Source organism: Panthera leo, chromosome A1, assembly GCF_018350215.1.
Source record: "Panthera leo isolate Ple1 chromosome A1, P.leo_Ple1_pat1.1, whole genome shotgun sequence".
In the NCBI taxonomy this organism is placed as follows: Eukaryota; Metazoa; Chordata; class Mammalia; order Carnivora; family Felidae; genus Panthera; species Panthera leo.
The window spans coordinates 92,050,570-92,075,035 of record NC_056679.1 but is presented as its reverse complement, the minus strand read 5'-3'; the positions used below and the strand labels follow the sequence as shown (position 1 = coordinate 92,075,035).

Sequence of the window (24,466 nt, the reverse complement as noted above, 5' to 3'; positions counted from 1 at the left end):
AGATAAATTCCTAGAAGTGGAATTGCTGGGTTATATGGTAGCTCTATTTTAAGTTTTTTTTTTTTTTTTTCTTCCAGAAACCTCTGTACTGCTTTCCATAGTGACTGCACCAATGTACATTCCCATCAACACCTTTTCTCCACATCCTCGCCAACACCTGTTATTTTTCATCTTTTTGATAAAGGCCATTCTGATAGGTGTGAGGAGATACCTCATTGTGGTTTTGATTTGCATTTCCCTGATGATGAGTGGTGTTCAGTATCTTTTCATGTGCTTGTTGGCCATCTGTAGGTCTTTTTCGGAAAAATGTTTATTCAAGGCTTCTGTTCATTTTTCAACTTTTTTTTTTTTTAATTATTAAGTTGTGTAAGTTCTTTACATATTTTGGGTATTAACCCCTTCCTGGATGTATGATTTGCAAATACCTTTTCCCATTCAGTATGCCACCTTTTTGTTTTGTTGATAGTTTCCTTCTCTGTATACAAGCTTTTTGATTATAGATGTAATCCTATTTAGTTATTTTAGGTTTTGTTGCTGGTCAACTTTGACAGGGGCGTCAAGACCATTCAATGGGGTAAAAATAGTCTTTTTAAAAAATATGTTTTAAATATTTTAAATAAACAAGTGGGGGAGGGGCAGAGAGAAGGGGACAGAGAATCTGAAGCGAGCTCTGCGTTGACAGCAGTGAGCCTGATGTGGGGCTTGAACTCCCAAATTGCGAGATCATGACCTGAGCTGAAGTTGGATGCTCAACCAACTGAGCTACCCAGGTGCCCCAAGGATAAAAATAATCTTCAGCAAATGGTGTTGAGTCAACAAGATATCCACATGCAAAAGAGTCAAGTTACCCCTACCTCATACCATATGCAAAATATTAGCTCAAAATAAACCAATGACCTAAATGTAAGAGCTAAAATCATAAAATTCTTAGAAGAAAGCAAAGGTGTAAATCTTCATGACCTTTGATTCATCAGTGGTTTGTGAGATATGACTTGAAGGCACTCACAAGCAAAAAAATAATTGGACTCCCTCAAAATTAAAAACTCTGTGCTTCAGAGGAGACTACCAAGAAAGTGAAAAACAAGTCAGAAATGGGGGAAAATATTTCCAAATTATCTATCTGATAAGGATCTAGTACCTAGGATATGTATCTAATTCTTAGGGTGCTGGGTGGCTCAGTAGGTTGAGCATCTAACTTAAAAAAATTTTTTTAAATGTTTATTTATGTTTGAGAGAGAGAGAGAGAGAGAGAGAGAGAGAGAGAGAGAGAGAACGTGAGTGGGGGAGGGGCAGTGAGAGAGGGAGACACAGGATCCAAAGCAGGCTCCAGGCTCTGAGCTGTCAGCATAGAGCCTGACACGGGGCTCGAACTCACAAACTCAGGGATCATGACCTAAGCCAAAGATGGATGCTTAACTGATGAGCCATCCAGGCACCCTGAGGATCCAACTCTTGATTTCGGCTCAGGTCACGATCCCAGGGTCATGGTATTGAGCCCTGCATCAGGCTCTGCACTGAGCATGGACCTTGCTTAAGATTCTCTCTCTCTCTCTCTCTCTCTCTCTCTCTGCCCCTCTCACCCAGTTATGCATGCTCTAAAATAAAAACTTTTTAAAAATTAAAGATTCTTACAACTCAGCAAAAAGAGATAAGTAACCCAATTAAAAAAATGGGCAAAGGACAATGCGTAGACATTTCCTAAAGAATATATAAATGGTCAATTAACTATATAAAAAGATGCTCAGCATCACTAGCCATGAGGGAAATGCAAACCACAATGAAGTACTATTTCACACTCACTAGGATGGCTATCATAAAAGACAGAAAATAACAATTCTGGAGAGGATATGGAGAAATTGGAACCCCTATACATTGTGGGCGGGCATGTAAAGTGGTACAGCTGCTTGGACAAAGTCTGTCATTTCTCAAAAAGTTAAACCTAGGGTTGCCATGCGATCCAGCAAGTCTACTCACAGGTGCCTACTCAGTAGAACTGAATATATATGTCCAAACAAACATATGTACACACATGTTCACTGCAGCATTATTCATAAGAGCCAAGAAGGGGAAATGTTGATTAATGGAAGAATGGAAAAATGCAATGTGGCATTATTCATACAATGGAATTATTATTCATCCACAAAAGAGAATGAAGTACTGATTCATGCTATAACATGGATGAACCTTGAAAATATTATTCTATGTGACAGAAGTCAGACACAAAAGGCCACATGTGTGATTTCATTTATATGAAATACATTTATAAGAACAGACATATCCATTGAGATAGAAAGGACAGCGACTGCCAGGACTTACAGAGGGAAGGCAACAGGGAGTAGCTGCTAATGGGTATGGGCCTGCTTTCTGGGTGATGGAAATGTTCCAGAATTAAGACAGTACTGATGGTGGTACAACTTGGTGAGTACACTAAAAACCACTGAATTTTTATTTAAAGTTTGTTTATTTAAGTCATCTCGACACCCCACATGGGGCTCAAACCCACAACCCTGAGATCAAGAGTTGCATATTCCACCAACTGAGCCAGCCAGATACCCCCTAGCTAAAATATTTAAATATAAGGCCCTGATAAAAAATATTCTTAGGCACACAAGATCGCAGAAGTTCTGCAATATAAAGGCTTACACTGAAAATGATTTGAGATGGAATACTTTTATTTTTCTCAACGTTTTTTTTTTTTATTTATTTATTTTTGGGACAGAGAGAGACAGAGCATGAACGGGGGAGGGGCAGAGAGAGAGGGAGACACAGAATCTGAAACAGGCTCCAGGCTCCGAGCCATCAGCCCAGAGCCTGACGCGGGGCTCGAACTCACGGACCGCGAGATCGTGACCTGGCTGAAGTCGGACGCTTAACCGACTGCGCCACCCAGGCGCCCCAAGATGGAATACTTTTAATACAGATACTATTAAAAGAGAAAAGCATGGGGCACCTGGGTGGCTCAGTCGGTTAAGCGGCCGACTTCGGCTCAGGTCATGATCTCACGGTCCGTGAGTTCGAGCCCCGCGTTGGGCTCTGTGCTGACAGCTCAGAGCCTGGAGCCTGTTTCAGATTCTGTGTCTCCCTCTCTCTGACCCTCCCCCATTCATGCTCTGTCTCTCTCTGTCTCAAAAATAAATAAACGTTAAAAAAAAATAAAAAATAAATAAAAAAAAAAAGAGAAAAGCATGATAAACTGAAATTATAAATGAAGATGTTAGCAACAGGCCTAAATATACCAATAATTACATTAAATTTAAATTGTCTTAAGTAATCACTTTTAAAGTAAAATATTAACAAATTTACACCAAAACCCCCCAAATTCTAGATATATATTCAATAAAAGAAACACATCTAAAGCTGACTGAAAGGTGGACTCATATCAGATAAAATATGATTTAAGACCCAACATCATTATTAGGAATGGAAAAGATTACTCTTTGTGATAAAGATTCAATTCCTGGAAAATTGACTACTGTTTTATACCATACACGAAAATTAACTCAAAATGGATTAAAGATTTGAATATAAGACCTGAAACCATAAAACTCTGAGAAGAAAACATACCTGATAAGTTCCTTGACACCAGTCTTGGCAATTTTCTGGATTTAACACCAAAAGCAAAGGCAACAAAATAAACGAGTGGGACTACATCAGACTAAAAAGCATCCGCACAGCGGAGGAAACCATCAACAAAATGAAAAGGCAACTGACCAAATGGGAGAAAATATTTGCAAATCATGTATTTGATAAGGAGCTAATAGTCAAAATATATACAGAATACACACAACTCAATAGCCAAAAAGCAAACAATATGATTAAAAAATGGGCATTAAAAGATCTGAACAGACATTTTCCCAAGAGGGCACACAGATGGCCAACAGGTACACAAAGAGGTGCCCAACATCACCAGTCATCAGGGGAATGTAAATCAAAACTGTGGTATTACCTCGTACCTGGGAGAATGGCTTTACCAAGAAGATAAGAAATAGCAAACGTTGGTGAGGATGTGGAGAAAAGGGGACCTTTGTGTACTGTTGGTGGGAATGCAAATAGGGGGAACCACTATGGAAAACCGAACAGAAGTTCCTCAAAAATTAAAACTAGAATGATCAGGGGCACCTGGGTGTCTGAGTCGGTTGAGCCTCTGACTTCCGCTCAGGTGACGATCTCGTGGTTCATGAGTTAGAGCCCCACATCAGGCTTGCTGCTGTCAGCCTGTCAGTGCAGAGCCCATTTCGGGTCCTCTGTCCCCCTCTCTCTGCCCCTCCCCTGCTTGCACTCTCCCCCAAATGAATAACTATTAAAAAAAAAAAAGAACTACCATATGATCCAGCAATTCCACTTCTGGGTATTTATCCAAAGGAAACATAAACACTATCTCAGAGATATCTGCACCCCACCATGTTTCTTGCAGCACAATTTTCAATAGCTAAGACAGAGAAACAATCTAAATGTCCACTCATGGTTGAATGGATACAGAAAATGTGGTATATATTCACAATGGAATATTATCCCACCTTAAAAAAAAGAAGGAAATCTTGCCATTTGTGACAACATACCCTGTACCTTGAGGACATTATGCTAAGTGACATAAGTCAGACAGAGAAAGACAAATAATATATCTCACTTATTTGTGGAATCAAAACTAAAAGCAAAAAACAAACCCAAGATGGAACTCTTAGATACAGAGAACATATTGGTAGTTGCCAGAGGTGAGAGGGTGGGGGTTGGGCAAAATTAGTGAAGTTGGTCTAAAGTTACAAACTTCCAATTACAAAATAAATAAGTTCTGGGGGCATAATGTACAGAATGGTTACCATAGTTAACAATACTCTGCTGTATTTTTTTTTTTTTTTTAAATCTTTTTTTTTTTTTTTTTTAATTTTTTTTCAACGTTTTTTATTTATTTTTGGACAGAGAGAGACAGAGCATGAACGGGGGAGGGGCAGAGAGAGAGGGAGACACAGAATCGGAAACAGGCTCCAGGCTCCGAGCCATCAGCCCAGAGCCTGACGCGGGGCTCGAACTCACGGACCGCGAGATCGTGACCTGGCTGAAGTCGGACGCTTAACCGACTGCGCCACCCAGGCGCCCCTCTGCTGTATTTTTGAAAAACCTAGAGCTGAATATTGCAGTGGTCCTCACTTTAAATTTAATTAATTAATTAATTTTTCTGAGAGAGTGAGCATGTAAGTGCACGTGAGCAGGGGAGGGAGAGAGAAGGAGAAAGAGAATCCCCAGCAGGCTTCATGCTCAGCATGGAGCCCAACGTGGGGTTCAGTCTCACAACTAAGATCATGACTTGAGCAGAAATCAAGAGTCAGAGGCTTAACAACTGAACCACCCAGGTGCCTCAGCCCTCACATTGTAGAACTTAGAATCCCTTTACACTCTCAAAAATTATTGAGGAACCCAAAGAGCTTCTGTTTATATAGGTTATATCTATTAATATTTACTGGATAGAAATTAAAACCTGGAAATATGAATAATTAATGTTAAGAAAATTAGTGTTAAATTAATTTTTGTTAGGGGCACCTAGGTGGCTTAGTCAGTTAAGCGTCCGACTTGGCTCAGGTCATGATCTCAGGATTCGTGGGTTTGGGCCCCTCATCGGGCTCTACTACGACAGCTTGGAGCCCGGAGCCTGCTTCAGATTCTGTGTTCCCTCTCTCTGCCCCTCCCCTCCTTGCACTCTTCTCTCTCTCTCTCAAAAAAAAAACAAACCCCAAAAAACCCCAAAAACATTAAAAAAGAGATGAAATGAAAATCTATACCAAATATCATCCTTGATGGACAAGTATTATAAATATTCCTATAAACTGGACAAGTATGCCCACTGTCACCATTGGTTGTCAACTATGTATTGGAAGTCTCACCCAGTATAATCAAACAACTGCCATTTTTTTGAGAGGATATGATTTTTTACATAGGAACAAAGAAGAAAAGGTCTGCCTATAAATTACTAGAAGTGATAGAACAGTTTAGCATGAGAATGGATAAAAAAATTAATATACAAAAGTCCATATTTTATACAGCAGCAGCAAAGAGTATACAGATAAAGAGAGGTCATCTTTTATGATAGAAAGTTTCAAATATCTAGGAATAAATTTAATAATGTGTAAGATCTCTGTGGGGGAATTTATAAAACATGGAGAGGTATGCCATGTTCATGGGTAGCAAGATTCAATAATATACATCAATTTTTGTTTCAAATTCATCTACAGATTCAAGTGATTTCCCTATCAAAATTCCAACAGGGTTTTTCCTGTTTAAAGATAACTTTAAAATAAAACATCAGTGAAATAGTAAAGGGCCAGGATGGCCAGAACACTTCTGAAGAAGGAAAAAACAGGTCAGAGGAGAACTTTTCTACCAGACATACAGCTCATTAAGAAGTTCTAGTAATAAGGCAATGTGGTAGAGCAACAGATAGACAAACTGACTAGAAGAACAGAAAGAAAAACCTGGAAACACACCTGTGTGCATATGAACTCTGGTTACGTAATGCAGGTAGCATGTCCGATCAGCGGGGGAACAAAGGAAGCTAAAAACATGTTATTCACATTCACAGAGATGAAATGTGATTCCTGTTTCACACCATGTACAAAAATCACCTCCAGGTGGACTAAGGGCTTATATGTCAAAAAAAAAAAAAATGTTAAGATACCTGACAGAAACTGTAGATGAATACCTTGTAGACTTTAGCGGTAGGGAGAGATCTCTGAAATGAGACACAAAAAGAATTATTAAAGGAAAGACTGATGTAGTCCATGCTAAAATTAAAAAGTGTGGTTCAACAAAAAATATGTAAAAGAAGTGAAAGGCAAGTTATAAATGGGATGAACATATTCACAACCTACACAATTGACAAAAGGCCAGTATCAAGAATACGTGTGTGTGTGCCCCTGTGTACACACACACACACACACAAATGCATATATACACATACACAAATGCATATACACAGGCACACAAAACTCCTGCAAATAAGTAAGAAAAGCTCTAGTAACTCAATCAAAAAATGGGCAAAAGAAAAAACAGGCATTTTGCAGAAAAGGAAACACATGGCCAATAAACATACGAAAATATCCAAAATCTATAAAGAACTAATATAACTCAACACTCAAAAAACAAATAATGCAATTAAAAAATGGGCAGAAGACACTAACGGAAATTTCTCCAAAGAAGACATCCAGATGGCCAACAGGCACATGAACAGATGTTTACTGTCACTTAACACCAGGGAAATGCAAATCAAAACTACAATCAGATATCACCTCACACCTGTCAGAACGCTAAAGTCAACAACACAAGAAATAACAGGTGTTGGTGAGGATGTTGAGAAAAAGGCACCCTTGTGCACTGTTGGGAATGCAAACTGGTGCAGCCACAGTATGGAGTTTGCTCAAAAAGTTAAAAAGAGAACTGCCTTATGATCCAGCGATGGCACTACTGAGTATTTACCCAAAGAATATTAAGAACACTAATTCAAAGGGTTACATGTACCCTATGTTTATAGCAGCATTATCTACAATAGCCAAGATATAGAAGCAGCCCAGGTGTCTATCGACTGATGAACGGATAAGGAAGATGTGGTATATATAAACAATGGAATGTTATTCAGCCATAAAAAGGAATGAAATCTCACCATTTGCAACAACATGGATGGAGCTAGAAAATATAATGCTAAGCGAAATAAGTTAGTCACAGAGAAAGACAAATACCATATGACTATGACTTCACTCCTATGTGGACTTTAAGAAACAAAACAGACAAGCAAAGGGGGAAAAAAGGGAGAGAGAGAAACAAACCAAGAAACAGACTCTTAACTAAAGAGAACAAACTGAAGGTTATCAGAGGGGAGGTGGGTGGGGGTGGGGGAAATAGGTGATGGGGATTAAGGAGCACACTTGTCACAATGGGTGTCACATTGGGTGTTGTATGGAAGCACTGAATCACTATATTGTACCCTTGAAACTAACATTATACTGTATGTTAACTAGAATTTAAACAAAAACTTAAAAACATATGAAGAGATGTTTCACGTAATTTGAAACCAGGGAATGGCGTATCAAGACCACTTCCTGACATGAGGGGCTACCATTTTAATCCTACTTGCCCGGCAAATGTTAAAAGGCATTTGAGAGGAAGTAGACCCACAGAATCTCTTACCCGCCACAGGCAGGATGCTAACTTGTGACCTACTGTGGAAAACAGATGTCATCATCTGTTAAAATGGAGGTGAACACAGACCCCCACGACCTAGCAATTACACTTGTAGGGTCTATTCCTAAGACAGACTCTTTGCACATGTACAACAGAAACTTATAAAAGTTATTTATAGCAGCAAAAAACATGGGGACAACCCCAGAGCACATCAAGAGGAATGGACAAATAAGCCAGGGCCCATTCATATGGTGGGGACAGTATAAAGCAGTCAAAACAAACTTCAGGGGTGCCTGGGTGGCTCAGTCGGTTAAGCGTCTGACTCTTGGTTTCAGCTCAGGTCATGATCTCAGGTTTCATGAGTTCAAGCTTTGAGTTGGGCTCTGTGCTGACAGTATGGAGCCTGCTTGGGATTCTCTCTCAACCCCTCTCTCTGTGTCCCTCCCCCCCCCCCCCCAATGTCTCTGTCTCTCTCAAAGTAAACACATACCCTTAAAGAAACAACAAACTTCAGTGACAAACAATGTGGACAATTCTTAGTGACTTAATGTTAGGTGAAAAAAACAAATCTCCAAAGACAACACACAGCATGATACACGTTTTATAAGGTTAAAAAAACAACCAGAATAAATAATGAACGTGGTGATGGTTACCGGGGTGGCAGAGGCAATGAGATGGGACTGGGGAGCAACCATACGGGTAGATGCAGGTTACTGTCCAGGTCCTAACTTTCATTTGGAATAATGGCTTCTTGGATGCTTATTACATAAACAAAAGTACCTGGATAGCTGGCTAATGAAGAGAGGACCGTGCAGGGACAGAGGATGAGTCTTCATGAACCACGGTTTGTATGATCTAACTATGGGCACTTCAGGTTAAGCCAAAGAAATAAAAACCCAGATCTGTCTTTCAGCCCTCACAACACACTCCTTCCTGCTCCCAGGGCTGCTCCTCCCTGTTCCCCCAGACGCCCCACTCACAGGACACCCCTTCTCCGCCCTCCCTCCCCCATCCCTCGTCCCTTGTGCTGTCCCCGAATGCAAGCTGTCCACGCCTCCAAGGTCAGGTGTCTACAGGTCTGGTCCAGGGCAGGAGCTCTATCTGCGTGTCTCCTGGGCACAAAGTGACGATTTGCCAAACCATCAGCCCTCACCCTTAACGACCTCTGCCAACTTTTGCCCACCTTGCCCAATCCTGACATGTTTCAGCCCCAATTTGAACTGGCTCTTTTTTGAGAAGTCATAGTGAGTTCTTCCCTCGACACTGTCCCTGCCCATGTCCTCCCTGTGGCCTGTGCCCAGACTTGGGTCTTCCTGTCTTAGACAAGATCCTTCTGGATCCGTTTCCCCACCTCTGGTTCTTTCTCTACACTGATCACCAGAGATCCTTCTCGAGTGTATTTCAGACCTCATCTGTCCCCAGTTAAAACCCTTCCATGGCTCGTCATGGCTCGTCATGATGTCAGGATGGGTCCTGACTCCTCAGCTCTTTCTGAGGAAGCCCCTGCTGATGACCATGCTCCCCTCACCCCCTGCATGTTCTCTCAGTGCCGCTGAACTTAGGGAAAGCTCTCCAGCCTCCCCCCCCCACCCCCAAGGACAGGGAGCCATGCCCTCCTCCAAGCTCCAACTGGAATGTTAACTCTGCTCCCAGACCACTAGTCACCCAGACAGATGGAGCTCCTCACACATCTGCATCAGCTCAGGCACAGGGCCTGACACCCAGCAGAGAGAGAGGGCCTTTTGTATTCATTCTGCATACTTTACAAGGCACCGTCTCTTGAGACAGCTTTTAGACTGATGCGAGTTTTTAAAAGGTGTGTGGGGCACCTGGGTGGCTCAGTTGGTTGAGCGTCAGACTTTGGCTCAGGTCATGATCTTGCTGATCTTGGTTTGTGGGTTTGAGCCCCACAACAGGCTCTGCGCTGACAGCATGGAGCCTGCTTGGGACTCTGTCTCCCTCTCTCTCTGCCCCTCCTCTGCTTACGCTCTCTCTCTCAAAAATAAAGAAACATTAAAAAAAAAATTAAGGTTGTGTATATTTTTCCCTCTGACCTACAGTAACCCCCAAGGACAGCATCTTAGAAATCTGTGCACTGGGCACAGTGCTAGGCCTGTGGCCTTTGCTCTTTAAGGACCACCAAGGTGAGGCCCGCAGGACACACGGTGCTCCCTTGCCCTGGAGCCTTCACTCACCGTGTTGAAGTATTCGACGCCGGTGGCTTCAAATGCCCTTGCCACAGCTTGGGTTGTGGCCACACAGGCTACGGGGTGGCCATTGCCGATGGACTTGCCCATGGTGACGATGTCAGGGACAAAGTCTTCTCCTTGCAGTTGGAAGGCCCAGAAGTGCTGGCCCACTCGGCCAAAGCCCACTTGAATCTCGTCTGCGACAAAGACCCCTCCGGCCCTGTGGATGTGCCTGTGGCAGAGGACAGATGGCGACTGGGTCTGCGATAAGGAGGATCAGACCAGGAGCTCGGGGGTCTTGGACCCTGAACTCTGGTTCTGCCAGCACTAAGGTGGGGGCCTTAGGCAGGTGGCTGGCTTTCTCAGAGCCACCATTTCTTCTCAAAGTTCTGGCCAAGAGGCCAAGCTGAGGCTGGAATTTGGAACAAAGGTCGGGAAACCCCATTATTAGAGCCCTGCCATCTCAGCTACTCACTCTGCCACTTCCTGGAAGAAGCCGGCAGGGGGGATGATCTGTCCTCCCACGCTGGGCAGAGACTCTGCAAAGAACGCTGCGATCTGTGGACGAGACAGGATGCTGGGGATACCACCGTGGAGGCACTGAGTGGCAGGCGGAGCATGTCCTGCCAATGCTGGCTCAGCACTGGCTCCAAGCAGGACCAGTCACCAGTGTGGCTGTGTGGCCATTTCGGGCTCCAGGTCACATCTGGCCTGTGACCGGGTTTGCTCTGGGGCCGCAAACCAACTCTTACCGCATGGAGTTCTCCAGACCCTTTGTACGCAGCATGTCCCAGGTTTCTCCCCATTGGCCTGTTCCTTCCCTGCTCCTCCCTGGTGACTCCCATCACCCCCACCGAGGGAAACTCAGCCCCCAGCCCTGATCCAGCCTCTTCCTTCATCCAGTCAGCACAGCCTCTGCCTCTCCAGTGTCTGTGCGCACGCTCAGCCCCTCCACCTGGACACACCTGCCTCCTGGCATATCTGTCACTTTCTGCCTTGGCCTCCTGCAGATGCCACCTGGTGGGATGCCTCTGGCAGTCCATCCTCCATCGGCCACCAGGGTGAGCCTCAGCTCAGTCGCCAAACTCATCACTGTCCTGTGTAAAGCACTTCCGTGACCCCATTTCTTACAGCTGTGACCTCCAAGCTATGTTTAGTCCTAGAGCTGCTTCAGAGGTTACCGCCCAGATGAAGGAAGGACTGATGGGGTAGGAAACAGTCTCTTTTCTGCTTTTATGTAAGTGCAGGCAAAGCATCTGAAATGCACACGCCGAGCTCCCCTGATCTGGTCCTGCCAGGCTTTCTGGCTTCATAGCCTGCTGCTCTTTGCTGTGTGTCCTGTGTTCAGCTGTCACTGCTGCAGCAAGACTTTCCGGAGAGCCCTCCCACCAACAGCTAACTCTGTCCAGCGGTCCCCGTGGCCACTGCTCTCCCAGTGCACACCCATCTCTCCTGTCTCTGCCCCTGAACTCCACGGCCACTACAACACAGGGGAAGGGCCTCCTCACGGCCTCAGGCTGGCCCTATTCAAATGTATCCCTGGTCTTACTGCTCTCTGGCCTCCAGCCTCCTGCACTGCCCTTGTAGGCCTACGTTCTGCCTGCTTCTCTAAGCTCATTTCCTGCCAGCTCGGCCAGGCCCCACAGTGATGTCTGCCTGGGTTGCCCCATGCCCCCTGAGTGCTAACCCCTCTTCACGGAACCGTCCAGCCAGGGGCCTCTGGACTCCTGTAACACCCAGCACGTACCTTTATCTAAACTGTCTGCTGAGCAGCTAACACCCCCCCCCCCCAACTAGATTCCTAATGGGGGGGGGCCCAGTTCCAGTTTCTCCCAGGGTCCCCGGTATCTAGTACTGGGTTGAAATGCCAGCCGCTGTTCGATTCACGGGACCTGTGCAGACACAGTTACCTTCCTGCCCTTTTCCTGTATGCTGTTCACCACGCGTTCCACCTCGCTGGCATAGGCCCCAGCCGGATTGGGGTGGTCCTCCCGGTAAAGACCCCGGTAGGTGTCTGGGAGAGGTGCCTGTGGGAGTGACAGCGCCGTGTCATCCAGGCTGGGGGGGTGAGCACCGACCTGTTGCCCACTTGGGCAGTGCATACCACATGGACCCACTCCTTCTGGCCATCCAGGTCTCGGAACTTGTAGGGGCTGATGTCAATCAGGGAGCTCAGGTGACCATGATAAGCACTGAGGAGAAGAACGGAGGGGGCTCAGGAACGAGTACTCCATGGCCCAGTCCCGACCAACGTCCACCCACCTCAGGAGACACAGGGAAGACCAACCTTTCCAACACAGCCCCCGACTCCTGGGGCTGGGAACCAGCACGGGCCTTGGAGCCGGTAAGACTTCCCATATGGCCGCTTACTAGCTAGAATGGTGGCTAATCGGTTAACCTCTCTGGGTTCAGTTCTGTCTGCTGAGAAGTGGGGGGCGGGGGGTTCTCCTTCAGAACTGTCATTAATGCTCTAGCCCTGGGCCTGGTGCACAGCAGATACTCAATACCATCAGGGCTGTTTTAATACCAAACCGTGGGACCCATTCTCACCACCTTACAAAGCATTTTCTGCTGCCAGAAGAGAGGCCCTGGGGCAAAGAGCCCCCTGGTGTATGTAGGGGTGTCTCTATGGCCGGGTCTTCATGTTTCCCTCCAGTAGCCCAGGCCCCTCCTCATCTTCCTGCCCAAGGCATTCAAAGCTGGAGCCTCAATGATCCCCAGTAAGTGGTGGGCCCAGGCTTCTGGAAATGGCACTTACTGGTCTAACACCACCACGTCCCAATGTCCCGTGTACTGGCGGGCCAGCCTCAGGGCCAGGTCATTGGCTTCTGACCTATGAAAGAAAAGGTGGGCCCCGCTCAGACTGCTGTCCAAGGGCTTTCCTCCTGGATACCTGCTTCCTACAGGGAAGTCCAGAGGGAAAGAAAAGCCCTGCCAGCAGCAAGAAGATTCTCAGGACACCATTTGTGACTCATTTGAGTTCATTCACTCAATCAACATTTTATCAAATGTGCTGGGAGCTGGGGTGGGGGCTGGAAATAGTAAGGAAAATAGGTCCTGGCTCTTCTGGAGCTTTCTACATTCTAGTAGGTATCATGAAAGCAAAATAAACAAAGAATGATCATTTTCATAAGTGCCCCAAGAGAACCACATAGGGCCTCAATTGTGTCCCCCTAAATTCTTATGATGAAGCCCTAACCCCTACCACCTAAGAATGTGACTATTTAACATAAATTTATATGAATTAACATTTATTTATTTTTGAAAGACAGAGACAGAGTGAAAGTAGGAGAGGGGCAGAAGGCGGGGGGGAGACAGAATCTGAAGCATGCTCCAGGCTCTGAGCTGTCAGCACAGAGCCTGATGTGGGGCTGGAACCCAGAAACACAAGATCATAACCTGAGCCAAAGTCAGACACTCAACTGACTGAGCCACCCAGGCGCCCCTAAATTTATATACATTAAAATGAGGCTGTCAGAGTGGGCCCTAATCCAATCTGACTAGTGTCTTTATACGAAGAGGAAACATGGGCACACAGAGACACAAGAGGCGTGGACGCCAAGAAGAAAGACCAAGTGAGGACACAGCCAGAAGGTGGCCATTTACAAACCAAGGAGAGAGGCCTCAAAGAAGTCAAACCTGCTGACATTTTATTCTTGGATTCTGGCCTCCAGGAGTAGGAGAAATAAATTTGTTATTCAAGCCTCCCAGCCTGTGGCATTTTGTCATGGCAGCCCTATCTAAAGGGGTCAGGGAAAACCTCTGTGAGGAGACACCACCAGAACTGAGTCCCCAGAGGGAAGTTTCTAGGCAGAGTGAGCAGCACGTGCAAGGGACATGTGCAGGAAAAGTGCTCGGTGTGCTCAGGGAACCGAGACGCACAAGGGAGGCAAGGGGCAGCATGGGAGAGGAAGTGGGGAGACATGCAGGGGCCCCACACACAGGACCTTGGAAGGCGCCTAGATTTTCTTCTCAGTGCCATGCCAAGCTACTGAAGAGTTTTTTATTTTTATTTATAGTAAAACCTTGGATTGTAACTTGTTCTGTGAGTGTTCTGCAAGATGAGCAAACATTTCTAACAAATTTTAACTTGATAAATGAGCAATGTCTTATGAGTGGTATGAGACACTGAATGTCACATGATCACAACTGAGCCAACGGTTCTTGAAATTTGCTTTGACATGCAAGTGCTTTGGATTACAACCATGTTTCTGGAATGAATTATGCTTGCGAACCAAGGTTTTGCTGTATTTGTTTTTTTTTTAAGATTTATTTTATTTATTTATTAAAAAAATTTTTTTTAACGTTTATTTATTATTGAGAGACAGAGAGAGACAGAGCATGAGCATGGGAGGGGCAGAGAGAGGAGGAGACACAGAATCTGAAGCAGGCTCCAGGCTCTGAGCTGTTAGCACAGAGCCTGATGCAGGGCTCGAACTCACAAACTGTGAGACCATGACCTGAGCCGAAGTCAGACGCTTAACTGACTGAGCCACCCAGGCACCTCAAGATTTATTTTATTTTTAGAGAGAGAGAGAATGCAAGCAGGGGAGAGGAGCAGAGGGAGAGAGAAAGAATCTCAAGCAGGCTCTACACTCAGCACAGAGCCTGACATGAGGCATGACCCCACGACCCTGAGGTCACGACCTGAACCGAAATCAAGAGGACACTTAATCGACAGAGCCACCCAGGTGCCCTGCTACTGAAGGGTTTTAATCTGAGAAGGGACGTGAATCAGCTCCCATCTGAGGAGGCAGCCTCCGGCTGTGTGGGCCTAATGGAGTAAAAGGGGAAGAGACAAGAGCTAAGGACACCCAGCTCAGAGCAGGTGGCGGCCATGGAGAACAGAAAGAGGGACAGAGGCAGAAGACAACTTGGGGACAGATGAAGCGGGCTTGCTGTAGGATTGGGAGGAGGGTGTGTGGTTCCTGCCTGGAGGAGAGATGCAGATAGTGTTGCCATTTACGAGGTGGGACAGGGTCGGGGTGGCGGGGGGGGGGGGGGGCGGTGTCCTCCTGAGAATGCCAGTGACAGCCAGTGCCGTGGTCCCATACCAGACGTGGTCCCATGTCTTCTGTTGGTAGAAGACAACCAACTCCTTTTGGACCCATCGAGTTGGAGATGTTCCAGAAGTGGGCATTTAGAACCTTGGGGCTGGAACACATGGGAAGCATCCGGGCTTGAGACACAAATTTGGGAGTCATTAGCACGTGAACATGGAAAGACTTGGAAATGGATGAGATCACACAGGGAGAGGGCTCAGGACCAGCCGCAAAGAAGAGAGGAGAAGCGATTGGCAGAGGAGACCAAGGGGTGGCCAGAGGCTGGTGGAAACCGGGAGTATGCAGCATCCTGGAAGCGAGACTAGAAAGCACTTCTGGAGAGTGGTGATGCTGTCAACATTGCCGAGAGATAGTGTAAGGCAAGAGCAGCAAAGAGACCACTGGATTTGGCAATGTGGAAGTTGCTGGAATCCAGAGTGCATGTGATGGAATAAACCAGCAAACGTCCCTGACCCCACTGCCCAGGAAGCTCTCACTCCTGGACCCAGCCTTCTGCTCTTCCCTAATAAGCTCTGGTTCTGGCTTTGCCCCAGAAAGGACCCCAAGCTGAGTCCTTTCTTTGAACTACTATTTCCTTATCTGCAAACTGAAGATGGGAACTTACGCATCCTAGAAATTACCAAGGTGTGGTGGCAGGGGTGGGGGGGGGGTACTGATGAATGAAAATGACAGTGGGGCATCTGAGTGGCTCAGTCGGTTAAGCATCCAACTTCGGCTCAGGTCATGATCTCACAGTTCATGAGTTCGAGCCCCATGTCAGGCTCTGGGCTGACAGCTCAGAGCCTGGATCCCCCTTCAGATTCTGTGTCTCCCTCTGTCTGCCCCTCCGCTGCTTGCACTCTGTCTCTCTCATGGTCTCAAAAATAAATAAACATTAAAAAAAAAGAAAAAGAAAATGACAGTGATGATGGTAACACTCATTACTATAACCCAAATGCCATGACTCGGTTTGTTGGAGTGTTCTGTCCCAGGCAAGGCTGGGCCAGACCTACGTACACATCATCATCTGCTGTTTCTGTCCCCGCTGCCACTACTAGCGTTAGCTATCATCACCTGTCACCTGGCTGCTGAATTGGTGCCTAATGGGGTCCATTCTTGCTCTTCTCCAGCCCCGATGACATCACTTGCCTGATTAAAACCCTCAGATGGCTTCCCAGTGTTCTCAGGATAAAAACAAATTCCTCACTTGGAATGTGTCAGCTCATACCCTCTCCTCTCCCTTTGGGTCCTCAAGTGTGCCAGATGCCATGCCCTGACTGCTGCAGGGCCTTTGCACAGGCTGAGCAACCCTGACGTGAATACTTCTGGTGAAGTGGGCAGCTTCCTTCCTGCTCATCAGCTCTTTGCCTGATAGAGAAGTCTTCCCTGACCCTCTGCTGGCAGGCTTTGGCCCCTCACCGCTTCTCTGCCTCATCAGGTCCCTTCCTTCTCCTCCAGACAATGACCTCTGCATTTCTGTGAAGGACCAGTTGATGTTTCTGTTCCTTACTGAGCGAGCTGAGGGCAGGGATTTTGGCTATACCCCCCAGCTGGGCCTGTGTATTCATAAGGCAGAAGTAAAGGAACATATTACCTAGGTAAGCCCCCAAGACAATCATGGAGACAATCATGCAACAGAGGTACTGGCATGCCTTACTAAGAGACCAGAAAACTGGGATCTGACAGAGTGAGCACCAGGGTCTACAGAGGGGAGTGTGGGCTCCCGACTCTGCAAGGGCAAGGCTGCCTCGCTCCCAGTGCTTGCTGGGTCAGCCACACTAGGTTTCAATAGGTGAGCAATTCTGTCTTCACCACCGGCCGAAGTCCACTTACCCAGAATTCAGGAAATAAAACACAGAGAGCTTCTCCGGCAGGGTCTCTGATAGCCTCTGTGCATAATCCACGATGTTGTCGTGCAGGTACCGGCTGTTGGTGTTCAGCACCTGGTTTTGTTCGTGCGCTGCTCGGACCACGAGAGGGTGGCAGTGCCCAACTGGAAGAGGGCCACCAATGTCACATAGTGGCTCTGCTCAGCCAGCCCCACCGGGCCTCCCCCAGCTGTAGTCCATAAATCCAGCCAGAGGAGAGCAGTTGTGAGGGAGAGGCAGAGAGGAAAGAGGCGACTCTGAAGATGGGGTGTGTGGTGTGTATGTATGTATGTGCCAGAGAGGCCAGTTCTAGAAAGGAGTCCCTGAGATTCGGGCAAAAGAAAAAGTTTGTTGGCAGAAACCCTATCTAGAAAATCCGTGTCTGTAAGGAAGCTTCTTGAGGCCTGTTGGACAAAGACAGGATGTGGGGAGGAGTGCCTGTCGACAGGCTTGACTTCACTAATCAATGGAGGCAGGAGGTAATGTTGATTGCCAACAGCCTGGGATTATAACAGCTCAACCTGTGTTGAGCCAGGCACACTCCAAGCAAATTATCTAAATTAATTCACTTATTCCTCTAAAACACCTTGAGATGAGTCCCTAGTATTATCGTGTCTATTTTGCAGATGAGCAAACCGAGGTACAGAGAATTAAACAACTTGCCCAAGATCATAATGTAAGTGGAGGGCAGGGATATGATGAACCCAAGCGGTTTGGGACTAGAGCCCTTGTTTTTACTCTCTATTTCATTAATCTCTAGTTTGCTTTTTGGGTCACAGACTCCTTTTCATCCCATCAGCTCTGGTGGCCCCACCTGGATAACTAAATTCCTACTTCAGTTTCCTTGCCTAGCACCTGAGAAGGTCCCTGGGGCTGAAGCCCTGCCATGATTCCCAATACTTGGCCAGAGGCCTGCTGTGTTGCTGGTCATGGTCAGGCTGAATGCTGTTCTCTGAGCTTGCCATCAGTCCCAAGTGGAACTGGACTTCCGACTGCTGTGCTGCCTGATTTAGCACAGCTACTGCTTGAAGCCTCTCCATGAGGCACACCAGAAAGACTGGACTCCTCTGCTCAGCTCAACCCAAGTTCTCCGCACCTCTCTGCAATCTCAGGATCACCCTGGGACCAGGTTCACAGCCTCAGCCTGCTCCCCTGCCCTGCCAGCCTGAGGTAGGATACTAACCATGAGCCACATTGTTGACACAATCCAGGTATTCTGCACCCTGTTCATCGTACAAGTACTGTCCTTGGCCCCGGACAATCTTAATAGGATCCTCAGGATAAAAGAGTCTGCAAGAATCGCTGTGGGGACAGTAAGAAGTGGACAGCCATGTCTGAAGACCTGAAGGGACAAGTCCACCCACCATAGCACCTGCCCCCCACAACCCCCCAGTTTCTGGGAGGGACAAAACTTTAAGGGCACGGTGGTGCTTTCCTGCTTCCAGTCCCTCACCCATAGGTGGCTGGAAAGGAGGAAGTAATAGGGTGAGAAGCTGCTAAAACTGAAATTATTTAAGTCATGTGAAGGCTAGGCGGCCTTGCTCATTTCTGCACGTGCCCACATTAATCCCTTGGATCCCAAGGAACGGCGGCAGCTCCAGACCCACGGGGGCTCCTTAGAGCAGGGTTTCCTTGCTGGGATGCATGTGAGGGAGGGCACCCTCGCAGGTGGCTGGAGCTCAGCTCTGAAAGGTCCTTGCCAGCCCAGTGCCTCTGCTACCCTGCTGGGTGTCAGCCCCATGTGCCACCAAGAGTCCCTCTCACAGGTTACAGGTAGGCTTTCTCTAAGGCTTCCTGGGAGACGACCCCCCATGCCCACCCTCCGTCTGAACTTTCAGTCCCTTCCTGGATCACTCTCAGGCCAGGTCCAGCTGGCGGGCCAACCCTGGGGGAGGTCCTCCCAGGTGCCAGGGCAGAGGCCTTCTCCAGGGGGCCAAGGCCGGTCAGCGGCGGCCGGTGGGGTCGGCCCGGCGCCGCAGGGCAGCCCGATGAGGACGCAGGCGGGGAGGCGGCCGCGGGGACCCCGCGGACACGCAGCTGGTGGCTGGGTCTGTGGGGCCGGGGAGCCGGGGCCCGCGCGAGGCCCGGAGCTGAGGTCCCTGGGCTCCGCGGGCTCCGCGCCGGACGTGCGTGCGTCGTGCGTGCGCGCACCGCCCCGCGCCGCTGTCTCAGTACCTTAGCAGCCGCCGCCTCAGGGCCAGAGTCTCGGCCTTCCCGCGCCGATCGGCGGCCATAGCACCGGGCGGGCAGTTGCGCGGAGACGCAGCGCAGAGAAGCCTCTCGCACGCTCGGCCGCCAGCCCCGCCCGCGGGCCCCGCCCCCGCCCGCGGGCCCCGCCCCCGTCGCGGGCCCCGGGGACGCAGCGCCCGCCTCCTGCCGCTGGCACCTAGCAGTTTCCGTCTCTGGGAAGGGTTCTTGGGTGACCCCGCCGCTTTTTTCTGTCCCAGCAGGGCTCTGAGCTCAGGGCTCAGTTTCCCGCGTCTCCTTACTGGTGCATAAAATGGGTTACCCTGTGAGTTAACTGGGAATGTGTGACTAACACCTAGCCCAGGGCCTGGTTCACAGCAGGGGCCTCGGGGCTGGAGAGGAGATTGTCAATGCTGGGGCAAGACCTAGGACTTCCCAATTTCAGGAGGGAACAGGGTCACTGCTGGGACTGACCAAGAGGGTCCTGGGCATGAGCATGACCTTCAGGGCGGCATGACTCCTGCTAGAATCCAGGAAGGGTAAACAGAGTTCTGTAAACACTGAGAGAATCGTGCAGTGTGTAGGCAGGAAGAGCGTTGGGAGGCCTGCTCAGCCTTATGATCCGCGGCCAGGAAACTCAGGCCCAGGAAGGAAAGGGGCTTTGCTCCCAGGCACCCAGCAAATGTGTAGCAGAGGCTGGACTCCAGCTCAGGTCTGTCTGACTCTGACGCTCGGTGCAGTGAATGAGAAGAAATGACCCCCAACGGGCTGGGAAGCTGCGCTACCAGAGACATAGCCCCAACCGGGGTGGGTCCCTGGGACTTTCTGCCTTGACAAACCCAGAACAAGGGACTTAGGTCGAGGCCTGAGCAAGCTGAGTAAGGGGAGGTTCCTGCTGTCCCTCCTGTCACCGGTCATGATTCTCAGCTCTCTGCTCTGCTCCCTTTGTTGCTGATTTCTTCATCCCTTCCCCCATGCTGGAAAATGCTTAAGGTATTTATTAAAGAGCGTTTGGGGTTTCACTTTTTTAAAATTGTGGTATCATATACATAATGTTACCATTGCAACCATTTTTAAGTGTATAGTTCAATGGCATTAAGTACATTCACATGCAACCATCACCACCGCCCATCTCCAGAACCTTTCTGTCTTCCTAGGCTGAGTTAGAAGGCAGGCTGGCGGGGGGGGGGGGGGGGGGGGGGGGGGGGCACGACTCTGAGAGTCCTGTTTAGGCCCCATCTTTGGCCTTGTTTCTAGCCCCAAAACACAAGCCTCTAATGGCCCAGGGCAGCTCAGAGAAGTCAGGTCGGCTCTGGGACTGTTCCTGTCTTGGGGTAAGAGTGAGAAGGTTGCACTCAGGTCCAGCTCACATCTCATCTACTCCTGGGGTGTCCAGGGTCAGGGGGGCAGTACAGCCGCAGGCCAGGCTGGCCCAATTCCTGGGCCAAGAGTGTCTCCAGTAGGGTTGGGGCAATACTAGGAAGCTTCCCCTTCTTCCTGCTCAGAGAAGCCCACTCCTTCTTTCCTCTGGCCCCAGGCTCAGCACTCCTCTGTTATCTCAAGTGTGGGCTTCGGGGTACCAGGGCAGGGATGGGAAGAAGTGGCTGAATTGGGATTTGAGTCCCAGGAGTGTTCCCCAATCATTGTGACAATCTCAAGCACGCTGTGTGTTTCTAGCAGTATCTTGGGGATCAGGAAGAACGAGGCCTGGGTGAGCCTGCTCCTTTTGAGCCTCAGCTCGTCTGGAAAAGGTGACAGTAATCCTTGTGATTAGCTTAGCTGCCATGGCACGCAGCGGGGCTCAGTAAATGTGCTTCCCTCGCTTCGGAAGGGGGTAGTGTGAGGCCAAACTGACTTTCTCAGCAGAGGGCCATGAAGCTCTCAGTCCTTGAGGCTCAGCTGTGAGGCAGGGACCCCCCCCCCCCCCACTTCCCGCCCCTGCGCTGAGTCTCAGCTGGGACCTCAAGCACATCATTCATTCTTCTGTAGTGTTTTGCCCCTGCCCAAGCTCTTGGAAGACTCTGTGGGCTCTGTGTTTTGAAGCTTGTTGAAATTTGCAGACCTGACGATACACGGTATGAGGCCACAAGGGGGCAACAGTGGGCCATGGATGGCCTTGTCTTGCCAAAGGGGTGGTTTCTTCCTCCCTTGAGGATCTGCCTGCCAATCACCCAGCATCATGACACTGCCTAGCAGACTCCATGCCCAGCCAAACAATTTGGAAGGACAAACTGGAGGATATCCAAGGCCCTGGGTCCAGTCTGCCTGCCACCCACAACTGTCTTGGCTGTGCATCCCTGGGCAGGTGTCCCCCTGCTCAAGTGCTTGTTTCCCCATATGTGAAGTGGAAACAGTGACACCAATCATGGAGGCCTGTCCTTCCTTCAAAGGGCTGGTTATGGGATCCAGTGAATCACCCAGGTAGAGGGAGAGAAACGGATTAACTGTAGCGTCCAGCCGAATTGTGAAGTTTTGCTGGGGCTCCCAAGGATGCCCGGACACCCAGTGATCTCCATCAGCCCTCAGAGCCCCACTTTGTTTCTGTCCCCTTCCACACTACCAGCTTCCCCAGTGAGCCACACGATTGGCCAGCCAGCAGCACGGCCCGCCACTTACTGCCAACAACTTAGGGAGACAGAGCTGGGGAGTTGATACTTTCCTCCTCCCTAGCAGTGTGTGGCTGGGCCTCTTCTGCATGGTGAGGAAGCCACGTAGCGTGACCTGGGCAGACTCCCCATACTGGGGTTTCCTTAGTGTTACCCCTCGGAAGCAGAAGACCTGAGATACCATCACTGCAGGCCTGTTCTTGTCCGTACTACCCTGGATGTGCTTGGTTTTGTCATCTGTGAAATGGGCACCCTCACTGGGTTCCTCCCCCAGGGTCGTTATGAGGACCAGCTGCAATGAGGGAAATACAAACATCCTGCAAGACTCTGGCCCTGGCTTGGTCTTAGAGTGGAGAAAAGAGAAGGGATTCCAAACCAAAAACGCTTCCTGGTGCCTGACCTGTCCTAGGGGTAAGCATTGCTGTCCCATTTTCCAGAGGAGGTGGCGGATTTGAATTTTCTAAGATGGCTGCCACGAGATCTACTATCCCATGTTTTCTCCTTAAAGATGATGTTGGCACTTTCCCCTTGAATGAGGGTGAGCCTCTGATTCTGGCAGGAAGTGACACCATCTGATTTCTGAGGCCTGGCTGTAAACGGTGACACAGCTTGCTGCCTGGTCCACCTGGCTCATGCACCGTGGGGATCCAGCAGCTGTGCTGGGAGGAAGCCCAGACCACACAGATAGGTGTCCTGGCTCTCTGAGGTCCCAGGTAACGGCCAGCATGGGCCACCATGCGTAGGAGAGCTTGACTGACAACTACACAGCTGAGCCTATCACCCCTAGAACTGTAAGAAAGAAACATTGCTGTTTTAAGGTAAGCTTTAGGGTGATCTGTCATGTAACAGTCATTGGCCGTTGGATCGGAGGAGAGTATAGGGAGTCCGTGACATGATGACTGGATGGAGGGCTCAGCCGGTACGTAGCCGGCCAGGCCTTGAGTCTGTCTTTCTAACACCAAACCCTATCTTTGCCCTGACCCTGAACAGCTTCCTCTGGTTTCTGGGGGGGGAAGGGGAGGCTCTGACCCAGGAATTGTCCCTTGTACCTGCCCAGCCAGCAAAGGCCAGGCTGAAACCTTGCCCAGAGGTGCTCAGGGGCAGTCTGCAAGGACAGGCACACCCAGACACACACTGTGGTTTATTACGCGCAGCGATAACCGTCTATACAGAGAAAGGAGGCAAGCATCTGGGCTGGGGGGTGACAGCTGGGAGCCCCTGTCAGAGGTGGAGGAGCCTCTCCTCAGAGCACGGTGGCTGGGGTTGCAGACCCCCTGCTCGGGCTGGCCGGGAATCCACCCACGCCTTCTTCGTCTGCACAGCTCATCCGAAGGACCATTTCTGGCAGGCTGACCGGAGCTCTCTCGGGTGGGAGAGTTGCGGCAAGAGGAGACCCCAACTCTGAGCTGCGGGCCAGTCTCCTTGGGCTGGCAAAGTCCCATCATGACCCTCTTCTGGGTGCAGCAGCCACTCCAGTCTGGGACCCGCCGTCCTCCACACTCGAGGATCGAGAGGCTCCTTGCAGCTGGGTCCACGGGTGGTGGTCTCCTCCGGGCCAGAGGCACGTGTTCTCATGACAGGCTAGCTTCCTGAGGCCCACTGAGCTTGGTGGGAGTGGGGGCGCGGCGTGCTCCCCAAAGCTTGCAGCATCCAGCTGCAAGTGCCGGGCAGAAATCTTGTCCTGTCCCAGTGAAGCCAAGGCCCAGAGGGGCCCCAAGGGGCGGGCAGCTGGCTGTGGCCAAGTCCAGAGGCCAGAGAAGCTGGGGCAGCTGCGTTTGTCATCCAAGCCCCGGACCTTTCTGGATGGGGTGGGCCCCAGGGCTCCAGAACCTCAGGGGACAGTCTCTCTGCTAATCAGGTGGCTGAGGGCCCAACCCAGCATCTCTGCAGCCCCTCCTGAGCCAGGCACTTTCACCTTCGTCTCCTTCCCAGGAGAGCCAAGTCCCATGGCTTCCCCTTGGGTACACAATTACCCTGGACCGGCCCGTCCCCTTTCCTGCCAGCTCCACGTGCTGATTGTTCCAGGGCTGGGCCAGGCCATGCTCTTAAATGCGACAAGGCCGCAGGTGGTGCATCCCGTGAAAAAAAGATCAATATATTACTGTTCTGTTTTTACAAAAATTAAAAACGTCCACACGCATCTGTACAGGTTGTGAGCTGGGTGCGGGGGTCACTGGAAGAGGAGGGAGAGACTGAAGGTGAGGAGGGAGGCCCTGCCCTGATCTGAGCGCCCTGTCCTGCCCATTTCTTCTAGAACGGGCATGCCCCCAATCCTCTCATGCCCGGCTCTTGGCTTTCACCCCCTCTCAGTGGGGCAGTTTGGGCAAAGTCCCAGGGGGGGTGCAGATGGCTTTGCGCTGGCTGGGCCAGGTGCTGGGCGAGCCCCGACTGACCGACAGGGTGGACTA

General features: G+C 49.3%; 2 protein-coding genes across 3 annotated transcripts in view; both read right to left on the bottom strand.

Moving 5' to 3' along the window:
* Positions 1-19,553, bottom strand: part of PHYKPL (5-phosphohydroxy-L-lysine phospho-lyase) — a 35,427-nt gene extending 15,874 nt beyond the window's left edge. The window contains exons 1-8 of one of the 2 annotated variants that reach the window (XM_042933073.1): positions 19,441-19,553; positions 18,449-18,567; positions 17,231-17,390; positions 13,114-13,188; positions 12,460-12,547; positions 12,266-12,382; positions 10,831-10,913; positions 10,362-10,587 (exon numbers count right to left, since the gene is read on the bottom strand). In XM_042933073.1, the coding sequence (XP_042789007.1) occupies positions 10,362-10,587; positions 10,831-10,913; positions 12,266-12,382; positions 12,460-12,547; positions 13,114-13,188; positions 17,231-17,390; positions 18,449-18,567; positions 19,441-19,499 (927 nt within the window). In that variant the 5' untranslated portion in view covers positions 19,500-19,553. Of the gene's footprint in view, positions 1-10,361; positions 10,588-10,830; positions 10,914-12,265; positions 12,383-12,459; positions 12,548-13,113; positions 13,189-17,230; positions 17,391-18,448; positions 19,184-19,440 lie in introns of those variants that run through there. The other variant, XM_042933065.1, reaches the window with a different exon arrangement.
* A 3,482-nt stretch (positions 19,554-23,035) lies between these two features.
* The window catches only part of COL23A1 (collagen type XXIII alpha 1 chain), a 357,994-nt gene continuing 356,563 nt past the window's right edge, over positions 23,036-24,466 (bottom strand). The window contains exon 29 of the mRNA XM_042933054.1: positions 23,036-24,231. Coding sequence (XP_042788988.1) covers positions 24,229-24,231 — 3 coding nt within the window. The 3' untranslated portion in view covers positions 23,036-24,228. The remainder of the gene's footprint in view (positions 24,232-24,466) is intronic.